Source organism: Saimiri boliviensis, chromosome 17 (genome assembly GCF_048565385.1).
Source record: "Saimiri boliviensis isolate mSaiBol1 chromosome 17, mSaiBol1.pri, whole genome shotgun sequence".
NCBI classification, from domain to species: domain Eukaryota; kingdom Metazoa; phylum Chordata; class Mammalia; order Primates; family Cebidae; genus Saimiri; species Saimiri boliviensis.
In genome coordinates this window covers 50,133,479-50,159,299 of record NC_133465.1, presented here as the reverse complement: position 1 = coordinate 50,159,299, position 25,821 = coordinate 50,133,479, and the positions used below count along the sequence as shown (strand labels likewise).

At 59.5% G+C, this 25,821-nt stretch overlaps 1 protein-coding gene and 1 long non-coding RNA gene across 13 annotated transcripts; one reads left to right on the top strand and one right to left on the bottom strand.

Moving 5' to 3' along the window:
• Positions 1-221: 221 nt before the first annotated feature.
• Positions 222-23,111, bottom strand: ADAM11 (ADAM metallopeptidase domain 11). Of its 12 annotated transcripts, none has more exons than XM_039476984.2 (27): positions 22,809-23,106; positions 22,172-22,347; positions 12,204-12,280; positions 11,951-12,017; positions 10,557-10,642; positions 10,395-10,470; positions 9,914-9,980; positions 9,783-9,850; positions 9,343-9,417; positions 9,184-9,255; positions 8,834-9,000; positions 7,899-7,983; positions 7,709-7,799; positions 7,552-7,603; positions 7,020-7,119; positions 6,866-6,937; positions 6,654-6,746; positions 6,157-6,237; positions 5,552-5,602; positions 5,388-5,451; positions 5,074-5,173; positions 4,738-4,857; positions 4,475-4,643; positions 4,264-4,378; positions 4,088-4,178; positions 2,786-2,803; positions 222-2,280 (listed from the first exon to the last, which is right to left on the bottom strand). In XM_039476984.2, the coding sequence occupies exons 1-27, from the start codon at positions 22,867-22,869 to the stop codon at positions 2,265-2,267; spliced, it is 2,310 nt and encodes a 769-aa protein (XP_039332918.2). In that variant the 5' UTR covers positions 22,870-23,106; the 3' UTR covers positions 222-2,264. The 12 variants fall into 12 exon arrangements, with proteins under 12 accessions (XP_039332918.2, XP_039332921.2, XP_074244866.1 ...); XM_039476987.2 differs by having other exon boundaries at positions 9,787-9,850; positions 22,809-23,103; XM_074388765.1 differs by having other exon boundaries at positions 9,783-9,980; positions 10,557-10,720; positions 22,809-23,108.
• On the top strand, positions 22,591-25,182 carry LOC141581875 (uncharacterized). The gene is made up of 3 exons (XR_012514670.1): positions 22,591-22,644; positions 23,579-24,032; positions 24,265-25,182. It is a non-coding gene; the product is annotated as an uncharacterized LOC141581875 (long non-coding RNA).
• The last annotated feature ends 639 nt before the right edge of the window (positions 25,183-25,821 follow it).

Sequence of the window (25,821 nt, the reverse complement as noted above, 5' to 3'; positions counted from 1 at the left end):
AGCCAGAGGAGGGGCACTGCTGTCTTTGTTGGAAAAGCTAAGGAATCGGGAGGGCCAGGCCTCCACCCTGTTTCCTCATGTGAATGGGAAGCAACACCCCTTCCTCCCAGCTCTTGGAGCTGGTGGCGCTCCCTTCCCCGTTCCAGTATCCCACTTGTCGTGCTCCCTCCAGAGCCAGAGAGGACAAGTCACAGCATGGCCATTCAGACAGGAGAGAGACGCAAGGTTAGTGTGAGCTCCCTGGAAGCCCCAAGACGTGATCTTTAATTGATGCTCCTGTCCCTGCCTCCCCACCCCCCGCCCCAGGTGACGTATGTACAGGATGCTGTGTGAAGGCCCAGGCAGAGGCAGCCTCCACTCCTCCCTGGCCTCCGCCAGGGCAGGCACTCGCTAGGGCGGGGCAGGGAGATGCAGACAACTGGGAGCCAGGGTGACTGGTCACAGGAAGTCTCATGTTCCCCACCCCTATGTACACGTGCACACACAGATATGCCCATGTGTGCAGAGGTATTCACACTTGTGCAGAGGTGTGGATCCAGATGCTGTGCCCAGATGCACTGTGCCTGTGCACGGGTGCACCACCCAAGGACGGATGCCTTCAGGTAGCACAGCAACAGTGCAACACCCAGCCCTTCCCTGCCCCACCTCAGCTTGCAGGGCTGGTGGAGCAGAGCTGCCCACGGGGCGCCTCCACTCAGCCCTTGAGTGGGCAGTGCCAGCTGGAGTGCTGTATGCGGACCCCACTACTGTGGGGTGCATGCAGCCACCCAAATGGGGTCAGTGGGTCCCAGGCCTGTTTGCCCCTGAGGGTGGTGTGAATTAACAGGGAACGATTCCCTCCACAACTCCTCCTCAAAGGTGCCCCAGAAACAGAGGGGTTCAAACAAACAGCTCATGGGCCTGGGGGTTTCAGAGCTCCCTGCCAGGGTGCCCCTGGTGACAGGAACCGCATTCACTTGTGGCTTTCATCCATCAGGTAGCTGGCCCCCATCTGGCCCCTGCCAGCTATCTTTTAAGGTCAAAGAGCCAGAGTTCCTTCCTCTGAAGCCAGGGTCATGAGGGAAAGCCGCCGGTGGACCGTGTGAAGACTGAGGAGCTCCACCTGGCTGGCAGGCTCGGCTGCAGCAGGGAGGGACGGGGCATGTACTGGGGGAATCGTCTGTAAACTTACTACTCGGCCCTGGAACTGGGGAGGGAGTGGAATGGACTTGGTGGGGCCGCCTAGGAATGTCTGTGAGACCTCCCTTTTCTACCTCCTCCTGCTTATCCCAGGCAGAGCCCCTAACCCTGCAGGCACGGGGCTACCTAGGCCTCACCTCCAGAGAGTCCTCTCCGAAAAGATGGCCCAGGCGGGGGCATCTAGGCCACACCAGGGGGCACCTAAACCCTGAGTTGGCCCCAGAATCACCCTTCTTGAAAGGGGGAAGGTGCCATTTTATTTCAGGGACTATATTTTCTAGATTCCCCTCCCCCCAAATCCCTGCATCCTGACAGGGACAGGATGGTTGTTTTGGAATTGAAGACGATCTGGGACATGTGGTCGCCGTACCCATGACCTAGGCCTTGGGTACGGCACAGGCAGCTTTGGTTTGAATCAGCACACATACTTCCTCCAAGCTCAGTGGGGCTGGCTGGGGGCAAGCTGGGATGCCCGGCCCCTGCCTGTGCTCAGTGACAGGACTCCAGGTGTGGTCATCCCAGGGGAGGGTCTGGGGGACAGCCACACCTCAGTTCCTCCAGGCCCTCCTGTCAGTGTCAAAACATCCCCACAACTGCCCTGACTCCAGCACCCCCGAGTTTACATTCATCTATTAAGATTCAGTTTAAAAATATGTAGATGTCAGCCCCTTCCCCCTAGGTCCCAGAGAGGTAAGACCCTGGTCTCAGCTGCCTGGTTGCAAGGAGGGGCCATCCAGGCCAGGTCCACTGGTGGCTGCCTGGGGGCATCCCTCCAGGCCCCCGAGTTGAGCTGCGGCAATCCGTGAAATGGAAGCTACATTCACACGGGGGGGAGTGGTGTGCAAGGCTGAGCCGCAGGATGTGGGTGGGGGACTGTGGAGGAAGCGCCCTCCAGGCCTGGTCCACCCTGATGGTGCCAAGAGCAGGGCCACAGCCCCCGCCCAAACCCCTGTGGAGCCAGGAGTTGAAGGGTTTGGACCTGGAAGACATTTGCATGGTGCCTCCCTCCGTGGCTGGATGGGGGCGGCCTCGTGGTTCAGGGCCAAGACGATGGGTGCCAGGCTTGGAGGGAGGGGGGGTGGCACCTAGGCCCCTCCGGACCTGGAACGGAGAGGGGGCATCAGGGGAGGACGTGAGCAGGGGCCACGGGGTAGAGCCCCCCCAGCAGGGCCCTGGAGCTCAGCACTGGGACCTGGAGGCAGGCGGCAAGTCACAGGCTGGCCAGGGAGGGGATCTGCAGGTCAGACAGTGGTTGACATGGAAGACAAAACAGATGGGACGCACAGGGAGGCCCCTCCCGGGGATGGGGACTGCCAGAGGCACAGCTCCAGGTCTAGGGTCCACCTGGTGGCGGGGGAGGGTCTGGCCGCAGCCAGGCACACGAGAAGGACGCGAGTGGCGGGCGAGGGTGAGGGCAGGCCGGGACCTTCTTCCCCGAGCGAGGTTCTCCCACCCTTGCCGGGACAGCTTGGCAGCAGGAGTGGGGGAATCAGCCCCCACTCCCCATCCACAGAACGCGGGGTGACGAATGAGATGGAGGAGACAAGGACAGCGGGAGGAATGACGTGGCCGGCATCACACTGCCCCCTGCTGGGTCGGGTCGTACCTTCCTCGGCGGATGTTTCTGTAGGGAGAGGATGGTGGAGGGGGAGGAGGAGACATCTGACCTTCCGCTCCTCTCAGGAAGGGGCCTTCGGCTGCCATGCAACCCTTGCCCCAGAGGCCCCAGAGAGAGGCCAGGGTTCCTGGGGCCTGGACTCTCATGTAAGAGCCAGGGAGAATTACCCAGGACACCCACCAAAAATGCATCCCAGCTTCTAGTTCTGATGCTGCCACTAACTCAATGATATAACCTTGGGCCTTGGGTTCCTCCTCTGCACATTAAGGGGATTAGACCAGCACAAGGACCCCAGACTTAGAAACGCACAAGGCATCGTAGGCTGGCTGCGGATGGGGGACTGGAGGGGACAAGTCTGGCTTGAGTGGCCCCTGCCCAGCTCCACTCTGCAGCTATGTGGGGATGCCTGGAGGCAAGATGGGGCGCCTTGTCATGTTTCCAGAGAAGCCGGAAATCCAGATTGCTAATGTAAAATCTCCAGGATTCATTCGTTTGTTCTTTTTTTTTTTTTTTTTGAGATGGAGTCTCACTCTGTCACCCAGGCTGGAGTGCAGTGGTGTGATCTTGGCTCACTACAACCTCCACCTCCTCGGTTCCAGAGATTCTCTTGTCTCAGCCTCCCAAGTAGCTGGGATGATAGTTGTTCACAACCACACCTGGCTAATTTTTGTATTTTTAATAGAGATGGGGTTTCACCATGTTGGCCAGGCTGGTCTTGAACTCCTGACCTCAGGTGATCCGCCCACCTTGGACTCCTAAAGTGCTGGGACTACAGGTGTGAGCCACTACATCCAGCCTAAAATTTCCTGGTTTCTTTCTTTCTTTCTTTCTTTTGAGACAGAGTCTCACTCTGTCGCCAGGCGCCAGTCTGGAGTGCAGTGGCACGATCTCGGCTCACTGCAACCTCCACCTTCCGGATTCAAGCAATTCTCCTGCCTCAGCCTCCCGAGTAGCTGGGACTACAGGTGCACTCCACCACACCCAGCTAATTTTTGTATTTTTAGTAGAGAGGGGGTTTCACCATACTGGCCAGGATGGTCTCGATTTCTTGACCTCATGATCCATCTGACTTGGCCTCCCAAAATGCTGGGATTATAGGCGTGAGCCACCGAGCCCAGCCCAAATTTCCTGGTTTCTAAATGTTAAGCCATGCAGGCTGCTTGGACCTATGATATGTGAGCTCTGGTTTAGCTAAGCTCTCAGGGAGGACCCTCAGCTTTACCAGTCAGGGATTCTGACCCCGCTCAAGGGCACCAGGGGGCACAGGCACAGGGTGTGTGTGTGTCTTACTTAAATCCCCAGCCTGTGCCGCCCAGGACGATGGCTGCAACCAGGACAGCCCCGGCGATGGAGCCAATGATGATGTTGGTACCGCTGGGACCTGGGGAGGAGGGCAGGGCTCAGTCGGCAGGGACAGGCACAGAGAGCGGGACAGACAGCCCCACCTCGGCCAGCTCCAGCCTCACCTTTGTATCTCTCCGTCTCCCCCGTGGGTGGGGACGTGGGCAGGGGGTTGTGGATACTGCAGTCTTTGCCTGTCCAGTCTGGCTGACAAATGCACTTGCCTTCATTGCTGCAGACCTAGAGGTGGGGCAGGGCCAGGAGAGGTGAGCAGGGGCCTGGCCCCTCCTATAAGCCTCTCCCGCCATCCCGCCATCCCGGCCTCCAGGCAGTCACCCCATGGTGGGAGCAAATCCGGCGCTCCCCACTGCCGGGGCAGGTGCTGAAGTTGAAGGCGGAGGCTGGCAGGCAGCGATGGTCCAGGCATAGCATGTTGGGTCCGCAGGCCGTGCCGTCCTCCACGTAGCTCAGGTCGGAGCCATCTGCCAGCTGCACGTGGCCTCCCCTAAGGATGCGACACGGCCAGCCTCAGCCCCCTGTCTCCTAACCCCCAGAACAGCTGCAACCTCCCCTCCCTAGCCTCGGTCCTAGCCAAGCACCTGCAGTCCAGCTCCTTGCCCTGGTGGTAGAAGGTGACACTACTGATGTCCCCCACCAGGTCCCCTAGCCGAGGAGCTCCAGAGATGTTGACACAGAGGAGGAAGCCACACAGCACGTCCCTGTTGGGGTACATGGAGACAGTGAGCCCCAAGTTTGACCTCAGACTCAACTACCAAACTCTGATCTGCCCTCAGCCTGCACCCTGCCACCTGATTTGCCACGTGCCCGCCCACTGGGACTGACAGGCTCCTCCTAGGAGAACCTGCTGCCCCATCTCTGGAAAGTCTCCCACCTGCCCCGGAGCTGGGACGCCCTCTGGGAGCCTCAGTACTCACTGCTTACTGCACTGCACCCAGCCCGATCCCTTTCGCCCACAGCTCCCACGCTCTGTCCCCTCCACGTTCAGCTTCTCGTAGCAGAAGCGATCAGCAGCCGCTGTGGGGAGAGGATGCCAAGCGTCACCCCCGCACACCCCAGGATCTCAGGCCTGCATCTCGCACACTTTGGCCTTACCCTCAGGCTGCCTGCCTGGGTCCCTCAGATCCTGGTGAGCTACACACTTAGGGGCCTGCTCAGCTGGAACCACCGTCCCCAGTCTCTGAGCTCCGGGTCCTCCAGAGTCCCCGCTCCCAGCCCTAGCCAGACTCACCATGGCCCCAAAGGGCCTGGCACTGCCGGTCCCGGGTTTTACAGCGACCTCCATAGCAGCGGCCCTGAGGGACCACAAATTAAGAGGAAACAAGGGATGAAGATGCTGAGACAAGAGACTGCCCCAAACCCCAGGTTAGGGGGAGCAGCCATCAGCCATCATACCTGCTCATGGTCACAGTAGTAACCGTCCAGCTTGTGCAGGTTAGGGGGGCACTGTGGAGAGAGGGGTGAAGCTGAGCAGAACGGCCCCAGGACTGGAGCTGAGTCAGCCTGCCCCAGGGAGGAATGCTTGGTGCCCAGTGCCCGCCCCCCCCAACCATGCGGAGGCTCAGGCTACAGGGCTCTTCCACGCCTAGGACAAGGGGTCTGTCTGGCTCTGGACCCAGACCACAAGGATTTGCAAGCCCCAGAGCCGCTCCAGCCTCCCTCCCTTGTAGGGCTGGGAGAATGAAAAGCCTGACATGTAATTAGGTTTTAATAGATGTTAACTAATATTATCATCCACTCTGATCTCTAATCTACACCAGGCACCAGGCCAGGCGCTGGGAATACCAGCCAGACGATAAATTTTGGTTTAATGACGGAAGGAACAAAGCCAGGAGGCATGAAGAACCCCTTCCTCTGATAAGAAACCTGAGTCTGATCAGTGGGGGTCGACGCCAGCTGTGGAGAGGAGGGGAGTGGAGAGCGCACACCGGGAAAACCAAATCCGCAAGGGTAGGGGTTGCCTCGCCCAGGGCTCCACAGGACGGCGGGGCTGGGCAGACCTGGCTCGAGTCCCCAGTGCAGGTCTCCGCGATGTCGCACTCGTTCACGGCCTCTCTGCAGGACACACCCCGTGGCTCGTACTAGGGAAGAGACGCAGTCCCCAGGTCAGGCAGGATGGATGCCTCAGCCCGGGCCCCACATCCCCGGGCCTTCTAGCTCTACGGGCCCCCGTTTCAGGCCTGTTCTTATTTCCCTGCTCCCATCACCTCTGGGCCGCTTCCCACCTCGCTCCCAGCCTACTCTGCACCGCCCCCAAGCCCGCCCACATTCCCGCCCCTCTCTGCTTCTGGGCAGCCTTCCCTTCCTGCTCCTCGTAGCCCCGCCTCCAACATAATTCAGCCCCGCCCTTGCTGCCCATTGGTGCTGTTTTCGCATCAAGCCCCGCCCAAGAGGGATCCGCCCCCGAAGGCCCCACCTCCCTCTGCCCGCCCCTTATCTGAAGGCCTCCAATCGCTCCTCCTGCGTCCTGGCCCCACTCCCGGCCAGTCCTCCTTACCTTGCAGCGGCGACAGCAGAGCCCGTCGCTGCACATGGCATCATGAGTCAGGGTGCATTTCTTGCAGCAGTTGCCACCCGCGCGGCTGCACTCCTGAGGGACGCGGGAGAAGGGGAGGGAGGCGGGCAAGCCCTAATCCTCCCCACTCGGACGCTCCCTGGTGCCCACCCACACATCCCGGCCCCCCTCCTGGCGCCTAGACTACCGCTTACCTGCACCGAGCCGCAGTCGCACTCCTCCCCTGCCTCCACGAAGCCGTTCCCGCACTCTGGGGGGTCCAGGAGCTGGACCGGGAGGACAGGTCGGGAGTCTGGCCCGGACCCCGCCCAGGCCCCACTCCCATGCTCCCCGCCGCAGAGCTGGTACCTTGAGGGGCTTGTTGAAGAGGCAGCTCCCACCACCCTCCTGCAGAAACTGGTTGTACTCGTCGATGCTGCAGCGCGAGAACTTTCGGGGCAGGTAGAACCTGGGCAGGGCGAGGGGAGGTGCCGCTGGCTGCTCCCCTCCAACCCACCCTCTCACCTTCTCAAGACTGGAGAGGAGGCACCCTGAGGAACTCAGTCACCATCGCGAGGAGGCGGAGGATCTGCCCCGCGATTGCACCCGTCCCCTCCGCGGAACCTGGGGACTCCCGGCGCTCTGGAGGGAAGGTGCCTCCACGCGAGGCTGGGGCGGCACCCAGTGGCCGCGGTGCGCACTGCAGCCTGGCCGGCTTTGGTGTCCCAGCAGGGGAATCTGGGTCTCCCCGGCAGTGTTTGCGGGAAAACTGGGTTTCTTGGATCCTGAGTGGTTCTGTGAGCTGGGCCTCTTAAGCCCTCTGGTCTAGACTGCCAAGGAGTGCTCGCTGTAGGACGACCCTCGCCCAAGACCTTCCCCCGGTTTGTCCCAGAGAACTCACCCAGTGTCCTCCATGATGCAGCCCAGCCAGATGTCGGGACACTTGCAGTCCCCTGAGGGGTGAGCCAGGCGGAGATGAGATTAGGGAGGCCACTTACACCCTCCGCATCCCAGAGCTGCTGGGCGAGGGCCACACGGGGGCCTCCGGGGGCGGATACCTGCTGAGCTCCGGTGTTTGTTCCACATCATGCCCAGGTTCTGCCCCAGCGTCTGGGCCAGGGTCACGGCCATCGCCCCCATGTTGCCGTACTGGGAGTGGGGAAGATGGGGCACAGATGTCTCCATCTTCCCACAGGCACGTCGTGCCCTTGCGGCCCCTCTCCCGCAGCCATGGCCCTCACTGCTCACCTCGTTCACACCCCCACCCCGGGACAGGGAGCAGATGCCCCCCACGTAGGCTGCCCCGCTGCTGGTGCTCTGGAAGGTCCTGCCCCTGGAAGGGAGAGTGCTGTCAGGATGGCCTCCTGCCCTCCCCTGTGGCTTCCTGGGTGCTGGTGGGGCCTTGGGGATCCCCTGACACAAGAGCCCTTCCTCGGGAGGTGGCCCTTGCCCTTCACACCAGCCTTGGTGACCCCAGGCAAGACCCTTCCCCTCCTTTGGTTCCTGTTTTTTTTTTTTTTGAGACAGTTTCACTCTTGTAGTCCAGGCTGGAGTGCAGTGGCACCATCTTGGCTCACAGCAACCTCCACCTCCTGGGTTCAAGCAGTTCTCCTGCCTCAGCCTCCCAAGTAGCTGACTGCAGGTGCCCACCACCACACCAGCTAATTTTTGTATTTTTAGTAGACATAGGGTTTCACCATGTTGGCCAGGCTGGTCTTAAACTCCTGACATCAAACGATCCACCCACCCTGGCCTCCCAAAATGCTGGGATTACAGGCATGGGCCACCACGCCTGGCCTCTCCTTGGGTTCTTTTGCCCATAAGGCAAAGGAGAGGCTCCCAGTAGACCATTTCTAGTTGCAAGGCCCTTTTATTCTATTTTTTTTCCCCTACCAGGGCACTGGGTCCCTAAGGAAGGGATGCTGGGACGGTCTGAAAGGGGAAAGATGGAAGTAAGGGGACGTGAGGAAGAGGGCCACCAGGGCTAAGACAAGGGCATCAGCCTCAGGTTCAGGGAAAGATGCCCAGCCTGTTGCCCATGGCTGGGGGGAGGTGACAAGGTGCAAGGTGAGCTCAGTCCCCAGACTCTGGGAAGAGCACCTGGCACAGGGCAGGTGTTAAGTAACCCTAAGCACTGTAGCAACTAGCAGAGGCTGGCAGGAAGTGCAGGGTGGGGGACTCACGAGAAGAGGTGGGTGGCATCGCTGGGCTCAGGTAGGCCTTCCCGTCGGTAGACCATGAGCCGGGCCAGGGTCTCCAGGAGGTCATCCTGCACCTGGATCTTGTCCCCATCTGCCCATGTTTCCATGGCAACCAGGACAATGCGAGTGTTGAGCTGCTCCTTGTATATCTGGGCCCGGAGGGGAGAAGATGAGAGGGCTGGAGGGTGGGAGCCAGTGTTCGGACCAGGGCTGGAGGTGCACCTGTCTGTCTCTCCAGGAGGTGGGAGCCAGAGGCTGACAGTGCCCCCTGATGTGTGTGGTGGGGTGGGAGGCCTGAGAGGGAGGGAAGGGAGGGAGGGAGAGCTGCTTACCACATCGGCCAGGTTCACCACGGACTTGGCAAAGTTGCTGGTGAGGACCACTGACTGTCGCATCTGCTCGAACTGGGAGACAGAGGAGAGGGAGGAGGGCCAGGCTTCTTGGGGGCTTCCTCCCAGTGCCACCCGCCTTCCCCGGCCCCGGGAACTCACCAGCTGGTGGTCATTGATCACAATTAGCTCCACGTACTTGGTCTCACTGTGCACTGTAGGGTGGCCCCGGCGGACCTGGGGGGCGGGTGGGCACTTGGTATCAGTCCCTTCCGTGTCTAACTGATCTCATGGCCAAGCCAGGAACAGACGCGGTGGGGATGGGGGGTCTGGACTCCAGCCAGGGACAGTGCCAGCTCCCCCTGGCAGAGGGTCCTGTCCCTCCTCAGCTTTGGAATGAGGGCAGGCAGCCTTGATTTGCCCAGGATGGAGCTCTGTAGATGCCAGCATTAGGGAAGGGGTGGGGGCTTCTCCCAGCCACAGTCCCTGGCCCCCGGCCACATCCAAGCCCTCCTTTGCCCCAGCCATGGATGGGGGTGCCCTCCTGCACTGGGCCACGGCCCGAGGTCTCTGCAGCCCGAGGTCTGTGCGGGCCCCCGTACCTGCCTTTTCCTTCTCAGCCTCGGATGCTTTGGAGGAGCCGACTGGGCAGGCACAGCGAACAGGCAGCCTGTGGGGAGGGGCGGTGAGGGGGGCACAGCCAGCCCCTGCCCACCCCTCTTCCCTCCCTTACCTGGTTCCCTGCATCTCAGGGGATCTGGGAGGAGAGGGGTCCGGTAGATGAGGTGGGGAAGGGGTCCCTGCAATGAGGGGAAATTAGTTCTTGGGGTGCCAGCTGGGTCTTCTCCAGGCCCACTTGAGGGGGCCAGATCCAGCCCTCCCCCCATTCCATCCTGAGGTGACCCAGAACTGGCCAGAGCTCCCATGTCGGATCTGATCTCCCAGATGCTCAGATTCCGGGGTCAAGCCCTTGGGGGCACTCTGAGAGACAGGGCAAAGGACATTGGAGCCCAATGGGAGGTCACTTACGGGACAGAGGGGACATTGGAGCTGGGGGCACAGGGGGAGCTGGGAACACAGGAGGGAGGGAACCAGAGCTGGGGTCACTGAAGAGGGCAGTGAGGCTGGGGAGGAGCAGGAGGAGGAAGAGGTGGCAGCAATAGCTGTTGGGACAGGCTTGGCAGGGCCACCAGAGAGGGCGGCGAGGGGCCTACCTGGGGGGCGCCCCAAGGTCCAGCCACCTCTTGGGGCTCCACGATGTAAGTCACGTTCCCATCAGAGAAGACCCCACTGTGGAGAGAGAGGCACAGCTCCCCACTGTTCCCGGGCGCAGGCCGGAGGCTTCTCCCAGCTGCCCGGCCCCTCCCCATACTCACTGCAGCCCCTGGCAGGTAGAGAGGGCGGCGAAGGAGTGCGCGTTCCCCCGGAGCTTCCCTTGGTAGTAGCAGTGGTCTCCAGCCCCCTGGAGGAGCAGAACTCTGGCATGGGGCAGTGGGTGGCCGACGGGCCTCGAGGCTTTTTGGGGGGCACTGAAGCTGCCCTGTGTTCAGGTGACACAATCTCCGGGTACGCCTGGGGCTCTGGAGCCTGTTTCTACATGGGTGGTGCTCCTAATTTGCTGTGCCACCCCGGGCAAGTTCCTACCCCTCTCTGGGCCTCCTTCACATCATGTATAAAATAAGGAAGCTGGACTACAGCAATGGTTCTTTTTGTTTTTTTTTGAGGCAGGGTCTCGCTCTGTCACCCAGGCTGGAGTGCAGTGGCACAATCTCGGCTCACTGCAACCTCCACTTCCCAGGTTCAAGCTATTGTCATGTATTTTTAGAAGAGACAGGGTTTCACCATTTTGGCCAGGCTGGTCTCAAACTCCTAGCCTCAGGTGGTCTGCCTGCCTCGGCCTCCCAAAGTGCTGGGATTATAGGCGCCCGGCCTACAGCAAGGGTTCTTAGTCATTTGCTGGGGCTGGAGAAGGGATCAGACTCCTCTGAGAATGACAGGCAATGTTCACTTAGCACCTACCCTGTGCCCAGCACTGCTCTGTGCACTAACCATGTATTATCTCATTTAATCATGTACTCGTCCCAACATCACACACAACCTCATGCACTGCATGACCCTGGGCCCATGGTCGGCTGAGGAGTGATGGGCAGCCTGTGTCCTCCTGGCCAGCCTCATGGGTTGGGGCGGGGTGAGGGGCAATGACCAACGGCACCCTCCCCCTTCAGCTCTGCCTTCTACAGAATTACTTGTGCTCCAGTTACTGAACAGACGGCGGGGGAGGGGGGGTGGCGGGTTTGGGGGGGAAGGTGGAGGGGTCGGGGGGGGGGAGACAGGCTATTTATAGACACTCATTCATTTTCAGGCTCTAGGGCCTGCAGGGTTGGTACCCTGGTGTCCCAGGCAGCTGGGATTTCCCAGGGCCTTGGTACTGAAGGGCCTTTCCTCAGCTGCCCCCGTCAGAAGAATCTGGAGAGGGGATTCCTGGCAGCCGGTGCAGAACAATGAGGGTCCCTGTAGGCCCCACGCAAGGCAGGTGGACTGGCTGGGAGTCAGAGCTCTGGGGCCAAGTGAGGGGAGCTCAGGGCCCCACGCACTCAAGCTGCCCACCATCCACCCTCAGAGCCCCCTAGGTGGGGAGAGAGGGAAGGTGCTGAGGGGCCAGGCCAGGACCCCATCTCCAGCAGTCACCTGTCCCTACACCTGTGACCTCAGAACCACAGAAACAGCACCTCCCTTCCACCCCAGCCCAGGCCCCTGCAGAGGCACTCACGGTGCTGTGCTGGGTTGTCCCCTCCCGGCTGAAGTGACGCTCCACATATTGTGAGGAGAGGAGGTGGCTGAGACAGAGGGGGCAGCAGGAAGGGGGGTCACGGGCGAGGTGAGGTCGGGCTTGGGGCCCACCCCAGCTCAGGGTCCCAGTCCTCCCTGCCCTGGCCCAACCCCCAAATCCCCAGCAGCCAAGCCCGGCCACGCCTCCCTGGCCCCAGCACCAGTCTTCCTCCTGGGCTCAAGGCCACACTCACTGGTTCAGCTCCAGGTCCAGGGTGAAGTTTGAGTTGAAGGCTGGGATGACGAAACTCACCTGGGCCAGATGGACAGGCTGGCATGGGGGGAGGGCAAAGGGGAGTCAATCCAAGGAGGCCTGAAGGTGGGAGTCAGGGGGACTCCAGGACAGGCAGGAGTCTTGGGGAGGGGCGGCCAGCCCTAGCAGCTGAGGGCACCATTGATTTGGGGACAAAATGCTTTGTCCCCTTTACTGGTAGGCAGGGGCAGGAGTGCTCTCCCCTTCTGCCTTCTGGGCCCCGGCACCTGCTTACCCTCTCTGAGGCTGGGCTGGAGAGGGGTGCAGCTGGGAGAGGGTCAGCCCAGCCGGCCCCGTGCCTCATCATGCCCTCCTGGCCGGTGAGGGGCACCCCACCCTTGAGTGGAGTAACGGGAGGGCCCCAGGAGTATCACGGGAAAGGGACAAACAGGAAGTGGGAGGAGGGCCCTCGTGGCCTGTCCCCCTACCCTGGCCCCAGCCTCCATCTACATAGGAGGCCTTGGACACAAGCGGATGGGTGGGAATGGATGGTTGGGGCCCCCGAAGCTGGGGTAATGGGCAGGTGCCATGCTGTTGGGAGGAAGGACTTGGCTCCTCTACCCCCAAATCCATTGCCCTCTGCCTCGCCCAGAGCAGCTCATCTTTAATATTTCAATCCCATGGTTAATTTTTAAACATGGAAGTTTTCCTGATAAATTTTTCAGAGTGCAGTGGGGCTGGAGGCTCCAGGTTGCCATGGCAACGTACCAGGCCTGAGCAAGATGGCGGCCCCCCAGGCCTGCACGCAAGGACACCGGGATCCCAGCAACCCTAGGGCCCAGGAAGGGCTGAGAGGATTCAGGGCTGGGGCCTTCTTCCCACCCCTAGTTCATTCCAGAAGACTGACTCCAGACCCCCACAGGAGGATCACCCACTCTGCCTGCAGACAGGAGGCTTGTGTTGGCTGCCTGGCCTTTGTGGTGGGGATGGCAGGTGGCGGAACGAAGAGAGCCCCAAGGTCGTGGCCATGAAATCCACAGCCCGGGCCTTGTTGGTTTCCTCCTCAACCACCTCTCACTGTTAATCTTTACCAAGCAATTCTTGTGTGCCAGGCCCGGGTCTAAACACTACAGGTATCGCCCTGTGTGATCTTCACAGCAGTCCTCTGGCATAGATGCTACTGCCATTCCCATCTGAAAGACGGGGACAGGTACGGGGGCTGACTAACTTGCCGAAGGTCACGCAGCTAAAAAGTGGTGAGCTCGGGAATCCGCTTCCAGGGCTGTCTCAGCCCAAAGGTGGGGTAAAATGGAAGTGGGCCCAGTGGCCTTGAGAGGTCCTGGGAGAGGGGCAAGGCTGGGCCAAGGGCCAGGGCCTGGGTGGGCAGACCTCTGCACCCCAAGGACACCGACTCACCCCATCCCAGGTTGACCAAGGCTCCGGCTCCATCCTGAGCCCCTAGAGCATCGATCAGTCCCGAAATAGAAAGTCAAGGACAAGGAGTCGCCACATCCTCCTCCCGGCCCACGGCCTGAACCATCCGGCCTTCCCCTGCCCTCAGGACTGTTCCTGCTGGTTCTATCTGCCCCCGGCCAACAAACCCCTATGCCAGCCCCCTCCGCAGCTTCCTAGGGGAGCAGCCTGCCAGACCCCTTGCCCTGATGCTGCTCTCTCACCATGCAGCTGAAGGGATGACCCAGCAACCTCTCTGAGCCTCAGATTTTCCAAATGAAAATGGTCAGATGAGCCCAGGTGTAAGGCTGGGAGGTTGGCTGCATGGTGGGGCCATCCTGGGCCTGGAGGATTCCGGCAGAGTCTGCTCTGGCACCAGCAGAATCTCCCCAACTTCTGGGAGATGGGGAGGTCCTCGAGCCACCCCATCTTGCCTGCCTCACCTCTGCAGAGGCCAAGCCAGCCCCGGAACCCTCCTTGTCCACCACCTCCTGCTGCCTGCCGCTCACCCCTTCCCCACCTGGTGCTGTAGAACTTCGAGGGTGGGCTCTCCGCCACCCCAGCAGGACACAGGGCTCAGACCAGATAAGCCCCTGGGGCAGTGCCAGGGCAGCTGGAGTAGGGGCTGGGCCTGGCTGGTCGTGGCCCAGAGGAGGGCTGTGAGAGCCCCCAGAAGGTGGTGGGGGAGAGAGAGAGAGAGAGAGACCACATACCAAGGCATGTTTGCCTGGCCTGGCCCTATGTGGGGACACAACTCTGTCCCCAGTCTGAGGGAAGAGATGGGTCAAATAAGCCTATCTCAGTCCCCAGAATCTCTGTGGCCCTGGGGAGTGGGGAGGGACTCCTGCTGGCACACAGTCCCAAGACCACCCCAAGCCCAGCTTTAGGCCAATGTTGTTTTTTTTCTTTTTTTTTGAGACAGCTTTCACTCTGCAACCCAGGCTGGAGTGCAATGGCGTGATCTCAGCTCACTGCAACCTGTACCTTCCAGGTTTAAGCAATTCTTTGCCTCAGCCTCCCAAGTAGCTGGGATTACAGGCACCTGCCACCACGCCCAGCTGACTTTTGTATTTTTAGTAGAGACAGGGGTTTCACCATGTTGGCCAGGATGGTCTTGAACTCCTGACCACAGGTGATCCATCTGCCTTGGCCTCCCAAAGTGCTGGGGTTATATGCATGAGCCACCATGCTTGGCGAATGTTCTTTTTTTAAAATTAACTAATTAAGTTTTTTAGAGATGGGATCTCACTTTGTTGCCCAGGCTGGCCTTGAGTTCCTGAGCTCAAGCCATCCTCCTGCCTCAGCCTCCCAAAGTGCTAGGATTACAGGCTTGAGCCTCTGCATCCAGCCTAGGCCAATGCTCTATCAAAGGCAAACTGCTCTCTTTGTCTGGCCCTTCTTCCTGCCCCTGCCCTGCCTCTGACCTCATCCCATTGTCCCTCTGTCCCTGGGGGGAGGGGCCTTGGGTCTGGCGGTCAGGCCAGTCCTCAGCCAGCCCCATGCCCTGTGCTTGTCCCTGCCAGGCTCTGACATGCTCCAGCTCATTTGATCCCAACCCGCCCAGGCCCTCTGGTCCTCATTTTACAAATGCCAGGATGAGGCTCAGGGACACACCTGGAGGTGACTGGCCCGGGGTCACGGCTGGGTGGCCAGGGAGGTGCCGGGCCAGACCTCACGCTGGGGCTGGAGATCGTGTTGCCACAGCAGCTGTGGCCACCTGGCAGGGGTGATCACCCTTCCACCCGAGGCTCCCCTCTGGCTGGCCCGCCCACTCTCCCAGACACCTCGTTTGGAGGGACAGAGTCTTGTCCTCTCTGTACCAGATTTGGGGTGCAGAGAGAAGAAGGCAACGATTCTGTCGAAGACCCAGAAGCACAAATACAGGTGCCTGGGCTCTGCCCCAGACCTACAGACTCACAGTCTTAGGAAGCAGGAGACGAAGGAGCCTTGGGATTCACAAATGCTCCAGGAAATCCGAGCAGGGAGACCATTGCTCCCCACCACCTCCAGGCACAGCCCCTCAGGCGCTGACCCTGAACTTCTGCCCCAACCTCCCTCTCCTCTCCACCCTCATCCGCACAGCCTGCACCTGCCAACCCCTGCAGGGCTCTGGCGCCCTTCCCCCTGGGCCTTTAAGCGAGTAGCAGACATATCCTTCTTTGATCACTGATTCAGTTTTCCAGGTGGGCGACCTTTACTCCCCTGGAGCCAGGGCTATGCCTGCCTTTTCCCCTGCCCACCTGCTCCACACTCACATTGAATGGAAAGGCACTGAAAGGCCTGAGATAAGCTGCTTCATGCCCCCGGCCTCAGTATCCCCTTCGGTACAACAGGATTGTTGTGAGGATTCAATAAAAGCCCCTTTAAATGTGTTATCATAAGGGTCAGTAATAATAATAAGAAGGAAGCGTAAATGTCCTCAAATGAACAGGGCTTTGAGGAACTGGATAAACGACCCCTTTGGATCACCTACTGTGACAGGGACAAGACAGAACAGCGGCCTTATGCTCCAGATCTGGGTGGATGGTGTGATCTACCTGTCAGGTGTCTCACCTGAGGACATCTTTCTGGAATACTCTCCCACAAGGAGATACCACCACCTTGTGGGCCGGGTGGCTGCTGATCGGGGAGGAGCCAGAGAGGCAGGAGCCCTGCCTGGGAGTATGTCCCGGCTGGGAGAAACCTCCCACCCACCCACCCACCTGCCAGTTCCCCCTACCCACCCCCGGCCATGCACTGGTGCTCCGTTTATCAAAAGGGCAGCGGGATTCCCAGACAATGAGAACAGCCAGATGAATTTCCAATGATGGGATTTGACCTACATTTTTGAGAACAGAGCCACCTCCTTACGGGGTCATCAGTCCCTCTGGGGACAGACTCTGGACAGCTGGGTTCCTCTAGGCAGCCAAGAGGGTGCTTGGGTGAGGCCAAGCCCACAGGCCAGAGTCCTGCTCTTGTGGTTTCTACCCTGGACCCCACCCTGAGCCTGACAGGTAACCCCTAAATGCCCTGGCTCCTGTTTCTGACACCCAGCCCTCATGCTAGCACCAGGGACCCAGCGCCCTGCCTGGACACTCAGAGATGCTGAAGTTTGGCTCTTTTGCCAGATCCCAGACTGGACACCTGACATTTGGTGTCTCCTTGAGTCCTTGAAACAGCCTGAGAGGTGAAGACTGGGCATCCTCATTTTATGAATGAGGAAGGTGGGATTCAGGGGGCTCCGTGGCTGGCTCAGGTCACACAGTCAGAAGCAGAGGAGCAGGGCCTGCACTAAGACTGTGCCACCCCAGGCCACAGCGTGCAGCCCTTCTTTTCTTTCTTTCTTTTTTTTTTTTTTGAGACAAAGTCTTGCTCTGTCACCCAGGCTGTAGTGCAGTGGCACAATCTCAGCTCATTGCAACCTCTGCCTCCCGGGTTCAAGTGATTTTCCTGTCTCAGCCTCCTGAGTAGCGGGGACTATAGGTGCGCACCACCACGCCCAGATAATTTTTGTATTTGTAGTAGAGACGGGGTTTCACCATGCTGGTCAGGATGGTCTTGATCTCTTGACCTCATGATCTGCCTACCTCGGCCACTGCGCCCACCTGCATGCAGCCTTTCACAACAAAACTGAGCCTGCTGAACTCTGTGGCGTGGCAAGGCTTACTTCATGTCCCCACCTCGTAACAAGCTGGGCCCAGCTCAAATCCTACCCCTGGTGTCGAGCCACCTGCCCCATCCCAAGAGAGAGCTGCAACTTTGGCCACACAGACCATAGTATGGCCTTGGCTCTATGGGATACTAGGGCCAGGCACAGAGCTGGTCCCCCTGTGGCACCCTGCCTGTGACTCCCATCTTCAAGAGCTGGGAGCAAGCCTTCCTCAACTGCCCTCCATCCTTCTGCAGCAAGAAAATGCAAACACTGGCGCATCATATGCCCACTGTGGGGGGATTCTGGGGTGGCGTTTCCAGTAAATGCTGGCCTGGGCAGCCATTGCAAGAGCATAACCCAGAGACTGAGGTGCCCCACCACCAGCTGGCTCAGATGGGCATCTATGTACCAGGTCTGTGACCCCCTCACCCTGACCCTAGTCACCTCCCCCTGTCCTGCTCTCTCCTTGGTTCCCAAGGAGGCTGGGTCTCCACAGGGGCAGGCATAACCCACACAGCAGCTTGCTGCGAATCAGAAAAAGGGGTCCCAAGGCCAGGTGAGGTGGCTCACACCTGTAATTCCAGAATTTTGGGAGGCTGAGGCAGGCGGATCACTTGAGGTCAGGAGTTCGAGATCAGCTTGGCCAACATGGTGAAACCCCATCTCTACTAAAAATACAAAAAGTAGCCAGGCATGGTGGCATGCACCTGTGATTCCAGCTACGCAGGACACTGAGGCGCAAGAATTGCTTGAACCCAGGTGGTGGAGGCTGCAGTGAGCCGGGATTGTGCTGCTGCACTTCAGCCTGGGCAACAGATTAAGACTCTGTCTGGAAAAAAAAAAAAAAAAAAAAAAGAAAGAAAAAGGTCCCCCTGGAAGTCAGAATGCATGTGGCCGCATAAGCCCATGGATTGCATTCAGCTCACTTACCCCTTGCCCAGGCACCCTAGTGCAGTGAACAACAGTCCAATTGTACACGCTAGCCTTGGCTGACCTGCACCACCCCTCAGCTGCAGGCTCTCTGGGAGCACAGGGTTCTGCCCTTCCAGAAACTCCCCCACTTCTCCGAGCCTAGGCTGCTTTTAGGCTGCACAAAGGTGAGGCGGTTGGCCGGGCTTGGTGGCTCACGCCTGTAATCCCAACACTTTGGGAGGCTGAGACAGGCAGATCACGAGTCAGGAGTTTGAGACCAGCCTGGCCAACACAGTGAAACCCTGTGAAAAAATACAAAAATTTGCTGGGTGTGGTGGCAGGCACCTGTAATCCCAGCTACTTGGGAGGCCGAGGCAGGAGAATCGTTTGAAACTAGGAGGTGGAGGTTGCAATGAGCAGAGATCGTGCCATTGCACTCCAGCCTTGGCAAAAGGGCAAGACTTCCGTCTCAAAAAAAAAAAAAAAAAAAAAGAAAGAAAAGAAAGAAATGAGGGGGCTGAACGCAGTGGCAGAGAGGGGGCAAGCATGTGTCTGTCTCTTTCTTCCCTTCAGCCCTGAGCAAGAGGCGGCATTGTCCTGGGTGAGGATGCTCCTTTGGGGATGAGTCTTGACTCTGTGCTCAAATGCTGTGTCTCTTTGGGCAGTTACATTGCCTCTCTGTGCCTGTTTCTCCACCCACGAGACGGGAATAACAGCCCCATCTCCTGGAGCTGTGATGAGGATTAAACAAGTTAATATGCGTAAAGGAGTGCCTGCTCCCAAATAATTGTGATTTGTCTACCTTGTTTTATTTTGTGAGACAGGCTCTCACTCTGTAGCCCAGGAGCAACCACAGCTGACTACAGCCTTGAACTCTTGGACTCAAGCGATCCTGCAGCCTCAGCCTCCCAAGTAGCTGGGACTACAGGTTCGTGCCACCATACTTGGCTAATTTCTTGTTTTTTTTTTTTTTTTTTTGGTAGAGACAGGGGGTCTCACTATGTTGCCTAGGCTAGTCTCAAACTCCTGGCCTCAAGCAATCCCCTGACATTGGCCACTGAGCCACTGCACCCAGCCTAATTTCTCCAGTTTCTAATTCCTTCCTGGCCACTGGACCTCTTCCCCTGTCCCAGACACACCTGCACCCTCACCCCCCATCAAGCCAGGAGTCCTCAGCACATAAAGCCCTTTCCCATCGCCACCTCCTGCCACCAGCCCAAAGCCACAGCAGCTCAGTGCCCCAGGCCCCGCCAGCCAGCATTTGCTCCTGGACTTGCCACATGGCCAGAGATCTTGCTGCTGGCTCAACACCTGCTGGGCCTGAAGTTCCAAACCAGGGCAGTAACTTAGGGCAAAACCCAGGCAGCACCCAGTTGGCGTACTTCTGGCTGGGACAGACACAAGCTCAAGTCCGCACCGGCTCCACCATCACAGCCAGTGGCTCTGAGGCCGAAAGAGCTCTAACCCTGGGGAGAAATGCCAGGGAGGGGATTGAGGATTTTTTCGATATCTCCTTCCGTCCTTTAGGGGAAAATATTCTGGATGTGGTCTTTTTTTTTTTGAAAGGGAGTCTTGCTCTTGTTGCCCAGGCTGCAGTACAGTGTCTCGATCTCGGCTCACCACAACCTCCGCCTTGCGGGTTCAAGCGATTCTCCTGCCTCAGCCTCCTGAGAAGTTGGGATTATAGACATGCACCACCACACCTAGCTAATTTTGTATTTTTAGTAGAGATGGAGTTTCTCCATGTTGGTCAGGCTGGTCTCAAACTCCCCACCTCAGGTCACCCACCTGCCTCTGCCTCCCAAAGTGCTGGGATTATACGCATGAGCCACCGCACCCGGCCTGCATGTGTTTTTTTTTTTTTTTGGGGGTCTCCTTTGGCCTCTTCCATCCTCCTTGCTCTGGGCGGGGTTGGGAGATGGCCTCCTGGACCCAAATCCAGAGAGCCCTGGAGGCAGAACAGAACTGTGGGAAGTGCCCTGGTATGGAGAAAACTCCCAGCTCCACTGCTTAAGATCTGATTGACTTTGGGCAATTTACTTCATCCCTCTGAGCCTCAGTTTGCTCATCTGCAAAATGGGGCTGACAAAAATTACCAGCCTTCCAGAGTCAGAGAAATAAGTGATGTAAAGTGCATACAAAGCTTGGGTGAGTGGACCAGAGAAGTCCACAGCTTTGGTACCTCAGGGGAAACTGAGGCACAGATAAGCCAGCCCTGAACAAGTCCCTTGAGGAGGTTGCCATAAGGACCCTAGGAAGTCTCAGTCCCAGAGAGACCCCAAAATTGGAGATAATCACTGCCCCGAAGATCCACGGAACTCCATTTACTTTCCGCAGCCTCTCAGACACCCCTCAGAAGTATCTGGAATCGGTGGGTCACATACACACCTTACATGTGCCCACTCACCTGCAGAACAACAGAGACCCCAACAGGGTTCTGCACTCACCCTGACCTTCCCACACAGCCGCAGACACCACCGCAGCCCAGAACCTCCCACCTTTGCGGCCTCTGTCTCTGCTCAAAAAGGGTCAGGCTGAAGGAGCGGCCTGCTCAGTTGGAATACCTGACTCCAGGCTTTCCCTCAACTCTGTCCCCTGACCCCGAGGTGGCATCCCTCCATGACTCAATCTGCACATCCCCTAAAGCACAGCCAGAGCCCCAGCAATTGGGCAGGTCATCAGTTCCCCCGCAGTGTAACCACGGGGTGCATAGTTCACAGGTAAGGGAGTGATACCAGGCAAGACAGTCAGACTCAGCAGCCAGGACACCCCATCCCAGCCCTGGGACCATGCACCTCCCAGGGAGCCTGAGCAGGCGCTGAAGGCTGCTTCCACCTCCCAACCCCGAGTGCGCCTGCTGGCCTTGGATCATTAGCCCCCTCCCCTGGCCCTCTGCAGGGCCCTGAGTGATGGTCCATCTATTATGCATGCTCCCTTCCTGCTCCATCCATTTCATCAGTATTCCCCACCCCTGCACCACCCCACATCCCCCTCTGCTCCCCTCCCTTAAGGGCTTTTAACCAAGTACATTAGGCAGGGCCAGATGCCAGTCTGACAGATGTCCGTAATGTTAGCCTCCGTTTCCCTCCTTCCTCCCTCTGCCCAGCCCAATTTACCTCCCACCACTCCCAGCTGCCAAAACTTCCCAGGCCTCAGTTGTCTCCCTCCTCTGGGTCTCTCCCCTGCACCTCCTGTTTGTGCTGGCCCTTCGCCGGCCATCCCGCCCTCTGCTGCCCTGTTGGCCTGGCTCACTTTCAGCTCCAGCTTTTGGAGCGCTGGGGTGTGCTGAATGAATATTCCATCTGGGTGATTATTATTCACATGATATTAATTAATTATTAATTGCAATTAATCTCCTTCATTCCCAACCTTCCTCTGGGAGGCAGGAGGGGCCTGGCAGCTGAAAGGGACAGTGGGAAGGCAGGTAGAGCTGGTTCGGGGCCTCGAGTTATTTTCCAGGGCCCCACTTTCAGCCAGGATAGGAAGGAGAATAGCAAGCCTATTTCAGCACTGCGTGGAAACTGAGGCAGGAGCAAGCACTAAGCTGTTCCAAGAAAGCCCATTGAGGTGGCTGCTGTTAGAACCTGGGAGCCCTAATCCCTGACTGGATCTGGGCTGCCTCTCCCTGCCCCCCACTGCCCCATCCAAGCCCTGTTTTGAGCAGAACCACTAGCTTTGGCCAGAGCAGAGCAGGGGGCCATTGGAAGGCTGACCCAAAGCAGGCCTGAGACCTAGGCATCTGGGATCCCTGAACACTTAGGGCAGGAGACCCTGCAATAGTGGGAGGGGGCCCTGGGACTGGGCAGGCCGGGTGCTCCCCCCAGTGGGCTCCAGCACCCACCTGATAGACCTCTGTACAGAAGGGGAGCCTGCGGGGCAGCTGCTGAGGAGGCTCCAGCCCTGGCTACCCCGTGGCCTCCCCGGGGCTCTGAGGCCTGCTTCAGCCCCTGGCCTCACCACCCAGCCCCACTCACCGGCCCCCCTGGTGGCTCCTGGCGGACCCTGGTGTCCAGCTGCTGCTTTCGGACCTCTCCCCCGGAGCTCTTCCTTACCAGACGGCTGGGTTCCGTGACCTCAGGGGCTTCTGGGCCTCCCAGCTGGGGTAAGCTCCCCCATCGCAGAGCTCCAGCAGGACCCCGGGTCCCAAGACCTGGGGAAACAAGGCTATGGCTACAGGCAGCTGCCCACCCTGGGCAGGAGATTTGGGAATGGGGTGGGCATGCCGCATCCCCCACTCTGGTGTGGCCCCTGGAGCCCTGGGGCGATCCGGGTGGGAGGATCTGGCTGCCCTGCAGAGGGAAGAGCCCGCGGGGAGGGGGCCAGGAGCTTCACTCTCGCCCAACTGTCACGACTGCCCCCCCCATCCGCCCAAACCCGCAGAGACCTGCAGAGCCGGCCGGTCGGTGGCAGGGGCAGGGACGCGGTGGGGCAGGCCAGCTGGGGGCAGGTGGGTAAACGCACCTTCCCTCTTCTCCCACTCCCCCACCCTCCGGAGCTCCGGACCGGCAGTCACCCCGAGCACTGCAGGAAAAGGCGGCTGCAGCAGCAAGCGCCGCACATCCTGGGGCGGCGGCAGGGAGGGGGCGCCGGGGCCGGGCGGGGGTCACTCACCGGGCGTGGGGAGCAGCGGCAGCAGCAGAGCCGCGAACGCCCAGCGCTGCAGCAGCCTCATGGCTCGCTCATTCCTCCCGGTCCGGGGGCTGCGGCTGCGAGCGGCGCGGGGAGGGCGGGAGCAGGGACGGGGGTGGGGAGGCGCCGGCTGTGGAGCCGGGGCGGGGGCGCGGGGCCGGGCGGGGGTCGCGGAGCGGTGGGGGCGGAGGGGACGGTGCCGGGGCTCAGTGCTCTCCGGCCGCGGCCATCCCGGCGGGGCGGCGGGGCCGGGTTAAGAGCGGAGCGGCGAGCACGTGAGCCCAGGGCCCGCCCTCCGCTCCCCCGCCGCCCCCGTTCCCCCCCCCCCCGCCCCCAGCCCCGCAGGGCCCGGGCCGCCGCCGCGGGAGGACAAAAGAGGCGCCGCCCGGGGGTCCCTCGGCGGCCCCTCGGCAGGTGCGGGGCGGCGGCGCTGCGCGTCCTCATCCCGCGGCCCCTCCTCGGCCACCTCTGCCTGAGCATCTCCGAGGACCCGTAGATTTGTACGGGAGGGAGGCAGGGGACAGGGGGACCCCCGGAGCCGAACCGGCGACCTCCCCTCTGGGGCTGGGGGCGGGTGTGTGTGGCTGCTGCGCCCGCGTTCGCCCTCGGTCGTGGTACCCAGAGAGGCTGCCCCAGCGCCAGCCCCATCCCTGAGTGCCCCGATTGACCCCAGGCTGTGGGAGCTGGGGTTGGGGTGGGCAGAGGCTCTTGGCGAACGCCCCGCTCCAGGATTTCTTGCCCTTTCCCCACAGGTCGTGTCACTGCGGAGTCCGCCCACGCCCACCGTCCAGACCCCTTCCCATCGGCTCCTTCTCCCCGCCAAACATGCCCGGCCTCCAGGAGGGCTTCAGGGATCACTGTCACTCCAACCATCAGGAAGGGCGGCATCTCCTTCTGGGCTCCTGAGTCTCTCACAGGCACCCTGTCCTTCTCCCTAGACAAAATATAAACTGGCCAGGGTCACTTGCATGCTGCTAGCATGGCCCATGGCTCCCCCTCCCTTGCTAGTCCCAATCCTTATGAGCGGAAGACATCTCTAGAGTCCCCCAGCCTCCTCTCTCTGGTCAGACTAGGCTGCCCTGTCTGCAAAATACTGGACCTCCTATCCTACATCCCCAGCTGTGCCCTCCACCCAGCTCCTGGGGACGATGGGTCCCAATACCAGGACTGGGACCTCCGACTTCTGCTAGAGGTGCTGAGGGCCAGGTACCTGAGATAGTGTGGGGTGTGGCAGGGCAAGCTGGGTGGGCTGCTGATGAGGCCCCACGCTGACCTTTTTGGTACCCATACTAGGGGACCACAGGTCGCTGAAGAACAAGATTGGAGGCAGGGAACCCCTTCCTGGGTTCTCTGCTTCCCCAAGGATCCAGGGCCTCTGCTGGGGATGAAGGAGCTGCCTCTGGCTTGTGACACCCCCCGCCCCCCCGCTCTATTTTAGGCTCTGGAGAGGTGAGAAGGCGATTTCCCAGGAGGCGCTGACATCAATGCAGGGAGCGAAGTGACTCCCCCCACCCCCAACCACCTGCCATGCCAGACCCAGATGCTTAGCAAGGCTGAGCCAATTCTTCCTTCGCTCTGGAGACATCTCGAGAACCTCCTCCAAGATGTAGGTGCGAAGAGGCTCCTGGGAATGAGAGCCTACTATGTGGTATTCCCTGGAAACTCACAATGAGTCCAGAGGGAGAGATTGTGCTCCCCATTTTACAGATGGGGAAACTGAGCCTGTGAGAGGTTATGTGAGCTTCCCAAAGTCACAAGGCTGGTCAGTGAGAGGCACCTCCCATACTCCAGGCCCACTCCTCTTAGCTATCCCTAGTCCTACTTCCTCTGTCCTCTGTTTGAAACCAGAGAGGACTGGTATATCTGGTCCCTTGCACATCACCACACACATCAGACACCGAAGTGGCTGTCCTACCCCAGCCTGCCCATGTCCCAGGGCCACATCAGCAAGTCCTGATCAGGAGTGCCCCCCAGAAGCCTGGATGAGATTTGTCATTTCACAGTAGAGGCCAGGGGCTGGGAGAGTCTGGGTCTTCTGACACTTTCAGGATCACAGAGCAAGCCCAGTTGGTGGTCCAGGCCCCTTCACCAGACACATGTTCCCACCATATCAGCGGCCCTGGGACCCTAACTTCCTGTTGGGGAGACCTGATGGGGCCCTAAGAGTGACTCTCCCTGGTGACACTCTGGGCTAGTTCCAGTGGGGACTCAGTCATATGACTCCCTGGCCCCCATAGCCACTTATATTCCTGGGTTCCCCAGCTCCCAGCAGATCTGGCTATAACTTACTTTTTTAAAACTTGTTTAATTTTTTTGGAGAGAGTTTTGCTCTGTCGCCCAGGCTGGAGTGAAGTGGTGTGATCTTGGCTCACTGCAACCTCCACCTCTGGGGTCAAGTGATTCTTCTCCCTCAGCCTATCAAGTAGCTGGGACAACAGGCGTGTCCCACCATGCCCAGTTAATTTTTTTTGTATTTTTAATAGAGATGGGGTCTCACCATGTTGCCCGGCTGTTCTCAATCGCTTAAATTTAGGCCAGGCATCCCCAAACTTTTTACACAGGGGGCCAGTTCACTGTCCCTCAGACCGTTGGAGGGCCACCACATACTGTGCTCCTCTCACTGACCACCAATCAAAGAGGTGCCCCTTCCTGAAGTGCGGCGGGGGGCCGGATAAATGGCCTCAGGGGGCCACATGCGGCCTGCCGGCCGTAGTTTGGGGACGCCTGATTTAGGCAATCCGCCTGCCTTGGCCTCCCAAAGTACTAGGATTACAGGTGTGAGCCACTGTGCCTGGCCTAGACCTTTTTTTTTTCCTTTTTATTTATTTGAGACAGAGTCTCACTCTGTTGCCCACGCTGGAATGCAGTGGTGCAATCTCAGCTCACTGCAACCTCCACCTCCCGGGTTCAAGTGAATCTCCTGCCTCGGCCTCCCAGCTAGCTAGGATTACAGGTATGCACTACCATGCCTGGCTTATCTTTGTATTTTTAGTAG

Excerpts from the sequence above, each read along its gene's own strand:
- ADAM11 (XM_074388762.1), bottom strand. The coding sequence starts at position 22,869 with ATGAGGCTGCTGCAGCGCTGGGCGTTCGCGGCTCTGCTGCTGCCGCTG. Across the intron at positions 9,418-9,782 it reads GGCTGAGAAGGAAAAGGCAG|GTCCGCCGGGGCCACCCTAC; the intron begins GTACGGGGGCCC and ends CCCGCCCCCCAG. Across the intron at positions 6,938-7,019 it reads TCTTCAACAAGCCCCTCAAG|CTCCTGGACCCCCCAGAGTG; the intron begins GTACCAGCTCTG and ends CTCCCGGTCCAG.